The sequence below is a fragment of the Pecten maximus genome, chromosome 4 (genome assembly GCF_902652985.1).
Source record: "Pecten maximus chromosome 4, xPecMax1.1, whole genome shotgun sequence".
Lineage (NCBI taxonomy): Eukaryota > Metazoa > Mollusca > Bivalvia > Pectinida > Pectinidae > Pecten > Pecten maximus.
Window position 1 is genome coordinate 31,957,810 of NC_047018.1, and position 11,220 is coordinate 31,969,029.

An 11,220-nucleotide genomic window follows, 5' to 3' on the forward strand; every position below is an offset into this window, starting at 1 on the left:
TACCAGATACACACATATATATATATATATATATATAGTATATAAGAAATTGAAATCTGTCCTTGCGAAGGTGAATGTATAAAAAATAACAAAAAAACAGACTTTGCCGCAAGGCCTTTCTGCCCTCTCAGGCTTCTTCAGGCGGACTGAACTTTTGTTTATTTGTACGTTGCTTAGATATGTATGACGTCATCAATTGTGATGACGTTAACAATAGCGTGACGTAATAAACAAGGTCGGAACAGATGGAATACTGGAATACTGTACATTCAATAAACTTATTCTGCATTTAAGTTTGGTTTTAGCATTTTGATAAACATTTTTTCTTATATATATATATATATATAACAATGCCTTTCTGTCATATGTTTTAAATGCTCGGCTATGTCTCTACCTATCATGAGAATAAGCCCACTACATAAGGCAGAACGACAACAATACGGTAGACATACTGGCCTAATGTACTTAGGTATTTAAACAAATGCTCACATGAAATAAAAAGAAAAAGAAAAAAATTCAATAAATCAAATAAGTTGATTGCTTTGTTCTATAACGAATCCATTGCCTGTTCAGTCAATCAACCTGTCTGTAGAATCTTAGGCACTCTTGAAAGTCTGTGATCTGACTGATGTTTCCAAAACTCTAGTTCGACATTAACATAAATATATGAGTGTCTGATTTCGAGTAATACTATCTGTTCTTTTCGTATTGACTACGTCATTTCCTGTTCCTACGTAGCATCTCTAGGTAACCGATGGCTGCGGAGCGCTTCCATAAGAAATATCTTCTGGGTCACTAAAGGGCAGCACTTCCTCCTGGACAATTCCTTCGCCATCGGATCCCTCCTCGTCCTTAAGACGGGTAAACCTTCCACCAATGTTACAAAAGGGAATTGAGCAATCTCCGAGCGGGAATCCAATCTTGCTGTAGACGATTGCGGCTGCGCAAACAAAGGCAGATGACACGATGACAAAAGAACCAGAAAGGTTGAGAATGAAGAAGTCCAGACTGACGGTTCCATCGAAAAAATCTGCCTCTTTTATCTGTCCTGGAAAGAGAAATAATAACTTTTAGTTATACTGAATGATACAACAACATTCCATGGATAAATGGTAATGTAAAAACCCCTGTGACTGGGCGAGCTCATACATTCGCTTTATTAGGTGAAAATAACTTGGCAGACACCGTTGTAGTTTGTTTTGGCAAACTGTCAGTGTGACTTTTGGATGACCACGCCGATTCTAAGCCAAAACTTTGGAAGTCGGATTGCTCTGTTGCTGAAGCTGGTAAAGAAAACGTTTTATGAGCTAGGGTGTGGGGAATGCATATTATATAGCGCAGTAGACAGTCGTTTCTGAAGCAACTTAGTCAATTGTTCGTGATAGGCTGGTCAAACTCCATAAAAAACGTACCTAAGATCACTGTATTAGTCTTTCGCTGGTAAGCTGTCCCACGTAAGTGACAATTAGTCAAACCAGGCAGTCGCCATGTTTGTTTTGACGGAAAAATTGAAGAGCCGAAAGACGATAACGCGCATTTTGATTGGTCATCCTTCTCTCTCCTGAAAATGGCTGTAGGCCAATCGAATTACTTTGTGGGATTCTTGATTTTGGCATGACATTTTCCAGGGTGAACAGAGCGCCTGGTGTATCGAGGATGTTACAATTACCTTTATCCTTACCATTGTGTGTTCCAGAAAAGATATAATTAGCTCGAAATTCCGATGAAAACATTACCTTTCACTATAATCTCCCCTATCCCTGCACACGTGTAGAGCACGCCGAAAGCCAGACAGTATTGCTCCTTGAGGAACTGGGCTGTGAGGAGGACATCCCGTAGTGACTCTGTCGTGGCTGAATAAAATAAAACAAGAAATTATATTCAAAAGGGTTCAGCGGTTAAGTTAACACATTTGATTATCAAACTAAACGAAAAAAAATAATTCTGACACAAACTCCGAGACAGCGGCTTTGCCCGCGATGATCGGATTTGCAGTTTCGGCCCTCTTACGAATCTGTCTTTAAAAATGAAGTACACATTTTTAAACCTTATTTTATTCCATACTTATTGTTCACATGCTTGGATGTGTTATTCATTGTTATTTCCCAAAACAGCGGTAGTGTCCTATACTGTGGGCAGCCATTTACGACTATTTCGTATTATACACCGAGTCTGGCCAATCGTAACAAAATACTGTAATTACTCAATATAGATGATGTATTTTTATCTAGTCCCAAAATCGCACTTCATGTAGTTCATGCTGTATGACGTAGGTTTTGAAAATCCCTTTTAAATGGCTTTGACGAAAAACAACATAATTTCTCGTTATTTCTAGCTAATCCAACAAATACAATGTACAATAATGTACATACAAATATGTACTACAATTTGAAATATCAACAAAAAAATGATATTTTGACATACGAGTTTGTACTTAACTTTGAGAAAGTATCATATAAATAAATAATTTATGGATCCAAATGTAATTAAGTTTTATTGGTAAAGTATACACGGATGTAAAACTATAACCATAGTGGTCTGTCTGAGTATATGAACACGCAAATCCAGACATAAGAAACTAAAAGCATTATATATGGTACAAGTTACTGACCTGCAGCCACGCCCACAATTATGATGAATACAATGATCAGTCCGTCGGAGTGGTCAACTTTGGGGACCGCTAACGTGTACACACCGGCTACCAGGGTGAAGGCCATCAGAATGATGTGGGGAAAGTATCCGGCCACGCAGCGCTTGGAGAACATGACGATTGGACCTAACCAATGTGCCAGGTAAAATAGTATGATATACCCAGTGCTGTTCAGCAGAAGTCCTGCCTGTTCGTCCAGGAAGCCGAAACCTAAAGGAAATATGTACAGTGAAACTTAACTTTATCGAAACTGCATGAGGCTAAGTCAATGTGTCGGCTATGGCAATGTGTCGATAAAGGAAGTGTTAGCAAGGTCAGTGGAGCATGTCACTGATTTTGCGGATATGGTGGGATGTTACGGTATGTTGTTAAAATAAGTGGTCGATAAAATCAGGCTTCACTGTGCTGCACTCTGTGCTGATTTCAATTAGCTAGATCTATACGAGACTCTTCTATTGTCTTTAGAAGCTACGAACTTAGAATAATCTTCGAGATGACCAAGGACAAATTCGTTCCTAATTGGTTTGTCGATAATATCTAATGAAATATCACACACACACTACGACCCGGCGATACACCGTTTGAGTGCTATATGCCGACTTCAGCTACTTTACGTACCCATACGCTGGAGAAAGAAGCAAATCATCAATAAGTATATGGCAGGGTGTTTGAATATGTTCCAGGAGAGAGATCGCTTTGTCTTTGCTGGTTCGCTGACGCCTCTTACGATGACAGAGCTATCGTGAAACTCGGCAGGAGTTAAAGCAAATGCCGACCCGAAAGCAACAGCCATCACCAAAAGCTGCCATCGGAAGAGCGATCGCCAGGAATTATCGGTTGCCATCCGCATCAAGGCACAGACGACGTACCCGACCGTCTCACCCTGATGGACGGCGTGTAGAGCTCGGAAGATGCCGTCATCAAAATGTTCCAACACCGGTAAAATGGCGCACATGAACAGAAAGCCAGACGCCACGCCTGAAATATATAGGAATACATTTTAGACGTACAAAAACATTTGAAAATGGTGATTTTGCCAAAACAAAGATTATCTGTTTTGGATAATGAATGAACATTATTTTAGTAAAGAAGTTCCTTACCGAGGCGAATATTGAGAGGTTGGAACACCTTGATTATGTTGTGTTGTTTGCCCTCTATAAAGAACAGTCCGCGATCCTCATTGAATAGCATCTGTCGAACATCGTATACGTACCTGCGACGCCTCCAACAAGGAAGCCAATGAGACCGACGAGTGAAGCATTCAAGAAAGATGTGATGAGAACGCTGATGCCGAGTACAGTGGAAGAAACCAAGGCAACCATCCTGTATTCAAACCTCACCAACACGACGGATGCCGGTAACACTACAACAGAGATCCGGTTATCGGTTACTTAACAGTGATGCCACAACCACACCATGTATTTATAGGTCAATCGGACAAGTGATCGGCAGTTATCGCCCTATATCGTTGTGGATAATTAAAAGTTGAGCGACATGGAGGTTACTGCATGAGCTGTGAGGTGAACTTTAACCGTACCCATCATGTTTGCTGAGCAAGCGATATTTTCTCCATTGCGGTTGCAAGGTATTCAGTTTTACAAGAAGGATTGTAGTTTTGTGAACAATATAATTTAACGCTATTTGTAACGTGTACTTCGAAATAAGAAAAAAAGATTTTTCAAGTTGAAACATAATTTTAAAGGGTGTTAAATGAAGAATTGACCAAGCAGCGCGGATTGACATACGTACAGAAATTTGCTAATACGACAGAATAAATGAAATGAACATAGAACATAATTAATGGGAAAAGGCTCATAATCGCTGCCAGGACAACAGAATTTAATAAGTCCGAGTATCACTTAACCGACTTCCTAATTATGTTGTTAAGCAACAGAGAAAAGAACGGGGTGAAATATTGGAGTTTTGAGAACACTTTATGCCAGGATCAAAGGATAGTCAACGCGTGAAACTGGCGGAGAAAAAGGAAGCGGATCAGAGTTTTCTTGAAGATGGCAATTGAACTTACATTTGCAAGAGAAATACCTACTTGGTGGTACATTGTAAATTGTACACATTTCAAATAAACGTGCATTTTGTGTATATCAAGTAGTACAGGGGATTCCGAAAGAAACAATATGCGGAGGCACTACAGACGTGTCAAACTTCATTCAGAACCGTACATACCAGATAGTATCCGAGTACACGTGAAAGCCAGTTTAATATTGTCTTCATGAGTGCCCCAATCTGTCAGGTCCTTCTTCACCTCTTCCGCAATGCCTATCTGCTCGAAGACCCAGGCAAAAAGCTGGCTCTCCCCGCTGATCATGAAAGCGACTACACCGTTACACAGACTGATGAGGACACATGCGGATAGAAGGCCGCAACAGCCTGTGCGGGACTCCGCCGGGATGGTCGTCTGCTGCCGCCATCTCTGCAAAATGAGAATCGGTATTGTAAATTGGTTTATCATAGAATGGTTATGCAATGGTGATAGGTAGCTGTGATAAAATGTGATACAGTCGCTTGTCATTTTCGTCTTCATATCAAATATAACTTACACTTTGGTTTGTGTCTATAACCCTATTTATAGCATAGCTTCCTCGATATCAAAGGGATTTTCTCCTTGTGCTTGGGTATGTCATGGCAATATCGGAGGCACAGAACAAGTCATTGTTATAATGTCAGGATTTCTTTTGGAGGTACCAGAGGAGCGACAACCAAGTTCAGATCCGGTTTATTTAACGTTATGGTGACCTCGGGATTCGTTTGATGTATATCTAAGGATCAAACCACATATTTCTGTTTTATCCATAAGTGCCATGGCATGCTTCAGGGATGTAGAGAACCAAAGTTAACTTAGTTGATTGAACATTGTGTAGGCATCTCCCCCTACTATTTGTAAGTATATGGCAAGAACTTCGTAGTTTAATTCATTTTTACGAGGTTTTCTTCCCCTTATCAGTCCATGCAAACAACAAGATTGACAATCAAACAATTGATCCAGAAAATCTTTATATCGATAACAAATGCTTAAGATGGAGAACGGATAATTGGCAGTTGTTACAATAACCAATGTTCTTAACATCATTCACCTTGTCTGTTGTGTCGGTCAATGTGGTCGAGTATTGTCCTACGTTCATGTGCGTGTCCCCGAATACGATGGTCGTAGTCCCCGGTGCTCCTCCTATAACATGTGTCACGCCCCCTACTGGCATGTATCCAGAAGAGGGATTCATGGTGAGGTGCTGCACGTGTAGTGGCTGTTGTCTTCGTGGATCCACTGAAGTTGTTATAATAAATAATAGTCTTTATTTAAACTTGATTACATTTAGATTCAAAGGCTCACATACTAGTCAAGCATATCAAAATTTATATTATATACAACAAAATTACAATTAAAAGGTATAATAAGCATAATATCAAAGAATCAGGTCGCATTGAAAGTAAGCGATAGCCACATTGAAAGTGAGCTTACACTCACGTAACTGAGCATAAAGAACGACAATTCTATAGGTGAGTTTGAACCCGGGTGTCTAATGCTATATTTTTGGGGTGGCGGAAACATCCAACGGTTTTTGTCCGTGAGCGACCGGTTATATCACATCACCGCACTGAAGACACGAACACTGGTAGACTATCGGAAAAGAATAAAGACAGAATAAAGCGGTCAACAATGCAATTAATTAGACACTGATTTCAACATGATGTTTGGCGCGCTGGGTGGAAAATAACAGCACTCATTGCGACACGATCGTGCATTCCGTTAGAAAGAAGAAACCAGATACAGAGAATGATCAGCAGATGATGCAAAAAACTGGCTGCAATTTGTCGGGAAATCCCTTTTTAATGTGGATACACATGCTGATCAATGCACACATGCTGATCAAGGTAGGAGACTATGAGAATAGAGGCCCAGAGACCGGGACAAACACCATGCAAAGGATTTATGGACGACATGACAGAAGTCAAAATGCCTCATCAGGAGGAAGGGAATGGGTAATACATCGAGAATTGGTAACCCTATCAAGTGCCTGGGGAAAAGGTACGAAGGAAGTCTTCGAGACACTGGTAGCGTCAAGCAACTAGAGCACCAGAATCCAGAGGGGATGCTAACGATCTGCAAGACGGGACTACCCGACAAGTTCGGGACCTGGGTATTTTAGCATGGTCTGATTCCCCAGCTGACATGGGGTTGGTTGATATTGGTAAATCGAATTGTATCGGGAAATGAGAGGTATAGGCAAACAAATGAGAGAAAACGTGCCAAGAACGAGGGCCTGTTGGAGGAAAGGAGAACTTTCCTGTGGAGGTCGGGTGCAAAAGTGTTTCCATGCGCAATCAGTTAGGGTGATGTTCATCACGGTGGGGGTCATACAGATAGGTAAATACAGGAAAGCAGCAGCTAGTGCAACGACTCGCCTTAGCAGCTGAACGTGCCACCAGGTTGATGTTGTTGAAGAGAGGATAGTACCTAGACACCAGTGACTGATCACCACTGAAGACATGCATCAGGGGTTAAAACTTCGACGAATGATGGACTCATCTGACGACTCCGATAGATTGGTAAGTCAGTAATATTATGATAGGGGACTTTAAAATCAATATTTAATAATTTAAATCTTTACTAGTACTGGACGAGTAGGGATTAAATATCTAATAGCAATCAATGAAAAGCATTTAAATATCTTTACCAGTTCTTCAGTTAAAATATCTTTGTCTTTACCAATATTATATCGTAGAGGAGCAGAATTTACAAGCCTAACTTTGATAAGATTTATCTTTACTACTACTACTACTACCACCACCACCACCACTACTACTACTACTACTTACTACTACCACTACCACTACTACTACTACTACTACTACTACTACTACCACTACTACCACCACCACCACCACCACCCGACCACCACCACCACCACCACCACCACCACGTACGACCACTACCCTACTACGACACTACACTACTACTGACGACGACCACCCAACCACCACCACCACGACCACGACCACTACTACGAGACGACGACACGACGACGACTACCACGCACCACCACCACCACCACTACGACTACGACTACGACGATCACGACTACTACTACACCACCACGACAACCACTACTACCACGACGACGTACGACGACGACCACCACTACCACCACACGACCACCACACACGTAACCACACCACTACTCACTACTACGACTACCACACACCAACCACACTACTACGACGACGACCACGACACAGACGCACACGACGACCACTACTACTACGACCGACCCGACCACACACCACTACCACACACTACTAACTACACAGTAACACACTAGACTACCACTACACAACACACGAACACACACGACCCAATACCACACAGACAACAACACACACACACAAACACACAACAACAATACGACACACACACCACTGAACACAGACGTACGACAAACGACAACACCCAGCACACAACACACGCACGACAACCACAGACCACTAACACAACCGACAACGAACGACACACCACTACCACTACCACGACCACGAACACACACACCCACACACACACTACACCCACACGAACTACCACACACTACTACACACTACTACACACACACGACACCACGACCACACTACACACACACACACACTACCACACTAACCAACAACTACTACGATACACTGACACAACACACCACTACACACACCTACACCACGACTACACTACACTAACCACTACACACTACCACCCACTACACACACACTACACACACTACACGACACCTACTACACCTACCACCACTACGACTACTACGACACTACCACACACAACAACACTACAACCACTACCACCAACACTCCCACACTACTACACTCTACCACGACCACTACGACTACTACTCCACCACCACCCACTACCACCACTACTACTACTACACCACCACTACTACACTACCACTACTACTACTACCACCACTACTACTACTACTACTACCACTACCACCACCACTACTACTACTACTACTACTACTACTACCACCACTACCTCTACCACTACTACTACTATGCCACCACCACCACCACTACCACTACCACCACCACTACTACTACTACCACTACCACTACCACTACCACCACCACCACCACCACCACCACCACTACTACTACTACGTACTACTACTACTACGTAAAGATTTTGTTAGGCAGATTCCATGAAAATGTAAAGTATATATTTGTGTTCTGGCAGATGAATGGAATACACGTACCTTTACTAACATTTCAACGATTTATGTTGTATTTTGGGGGTAAAACCTCAAATAATGAATTATGGACTTCGAATGAACTTTACAAGTCTCTTTAGATACATCATTGGGTACTCGTGTAATATGTTTAATATGTAGACAAAGCGGGACAGGCGACACGCACGTAATTCTTGCCACCATTTACTTCCGTGTCTACATACATTGTCTATTTGGAATGCGCCTATATTTAGACGGTCCGTATCGGTCTGGGGTATATTTCCACCCATTTCGCTTGACCGAACTGACTACATGAAAGATACAGAACAGCCAGATTGTTTTTTGCCCGGAATCCTCTATAGGACCAGATAGGACCCAGTCCCTTTGTCGCTAAGGGAACACGCCCTTAATTTATTTACAACCAAAGAATTACCACTTAATGCACATGTGTACACCTGTTATTTCGCTGTTCTGAGCTAACTGATTATATTGATGGCGTGTAACTGTTCTGCAGTGTATGTATAACGTTATATTAAAGTTTAGATAACACACAGATGAGCATGCGTGACACACTTTCACTAAATGAATTTCTCGGTAAACAATTTCTTTACTTTCACTTTCGTTGCATTCGCACGCATTCTCGGAACTGTGTGTGTGTACAGACAACTGACGCCGCTAATTGACTGGTTTTGATAATTGCATCGGTAGAAAATAAATAATATATTATTTTAATTGTTTTCTTTTTTCTTTTCAAAACGTGTTATCTTTATGTAATTCTCAGCAATACTGTGGTACAACCATCGTCGCTTTTCATAATGGAAACTGACTATGATCAATATATGTGTGCGTTCTACGGCTTTTAACAAATATATGACGTAAAACCAGACAATGATGGCTCTAGGACTAGCACACGATGCATTTCAACATACTTACTATGTCTAGGTAGTCCAAAATCTCTCCGGCCTATTTGATGATATCACTGGTCACTCGCGCAGTCTCGGCTCGGTCTGCGAGGCAGTCCGTGACTCACTTTTGTGCGGACCTTTCGCCGCCTTTATAAAAGCAACATCCGCTAGAAATCTACACAGCTACAATTTTAGTCCGAGTTGGGGTACTTCTACTGCACAGTGTGTTCACATGCTATATATAGTTACCCACGATGATGGAGCTGAATATAAGTAAAACGCAATAGCATTTCATCGTTTATCACGTATAGTACAATGGAATTTAATATGATGTGGGTAAAATCTTACCTAAGTAAGGGGTTGGGTAATGAGTTTAAATATCCGTTGGGACAAAGGTGTATAGCACGTCCATTAATTGTTACATTTTGCGTACGTCGTCTCAAACGAGTGCAAGTTTTTAAATATTTTTTTTGACAGAATAACTTTTGACCAGTGAAAGATTGCAGTAAATGTTAAAGGGGGAAAATAGGTTATTGTGTTCGGTTATAAACCAAATCGGTATTTAAAGCGATGCAGGTATTTATTGGTCCGCTGTATAGTGTCCGTCCGTCGTCCAGAGCTACGTTACCGCAGCTAGTCTCATGGTTTTCTCAGACTCTTGCTATAAACATAATAAAGAATGATAAATATACATTGGAACAAATTGTGGTGGATCTAGCTTGTACATGTCTATATGGTACATGGACGCCTTCAATGTTGAAGATAAATGTCCACGGTGAGGGGGGAGGCAATTTAGTCAGTTAATTGTTTTGTGAAGGCCTCAATATCATATGCCGGTGTAACGTTGAAAATGGACCCCCGTGGGAAATGGAACTGGAACCGGGACGCCGTGGAAAACTGACTCTCCTGTTGAAAATGGACTCCATCAGGTCTCTCTTTTCCATGTGTACCCTGTTGAAAACGGAACCCGTTGAAAAGTGAGCCACATGTACATGAAGATACAAGTCTTGTATACAATTTAAAGGGTTTTAAACACAAAAAGGTTAAAGTTGTCTATAGGTTAGTTTCTGAAAAGCCTGTCAATTACCCTCACACTCCTGGGGTTGTGTATATACACGCTGAGATACAGGGCACAGCATGGGCCCATCTGGACAACTGACCTATATGCAAAATTTCATTCTGATAACGAGGTCGGTCAGCCTCCTACGTCACAGGTTCACTGCTGCCGAGATGATAGTATAACTAACGTTATAATGTCGCATTAAATCACTATTTACACACTATCTACCAAAGGTTTTGTGATGTGGGAATACTTTACATTAATATATTGGGTTACAACAGTGAATTGGTTACATGTACTCCAGTGATGATCCCGTTATTCATTAAACAACTGTATTAAATTCAACTTTATTCCATAAGTTTT

The 11,220-nt window shown here is 41.4% G+C and overlaps 1 protein-coding gene across 1 annotated transcript; it reads right to left on the bottom strand.

The window, feature by feature from the left end:
• Nucleotides 1-102: 102 nt before the first annotated feature.
• On the bottom strand, nt 103-9,989 carry LOC117325836. Its single transcript, XM_033882326.1, has 8 exons — nt 9,826-9,989; nt 5,743-5,930; nt 4,835-5,081; nt 3,864-4,013; nt 3,269-3,628; nt 2,612-2,860; nt 1,737-1,853; nt 103-1,048 (listed from the first exon to the last, which is right to left on the bottom strand). Coding segments are annotated over exons 1-8 (1,617 nt in total). The 5' UTR covers nt 9,827-9,989; the 3' UTR covers nt 103-743.
• Between the last annotated feature and the right edge of the window lie 1,231 nt (nt 9,990-11,220).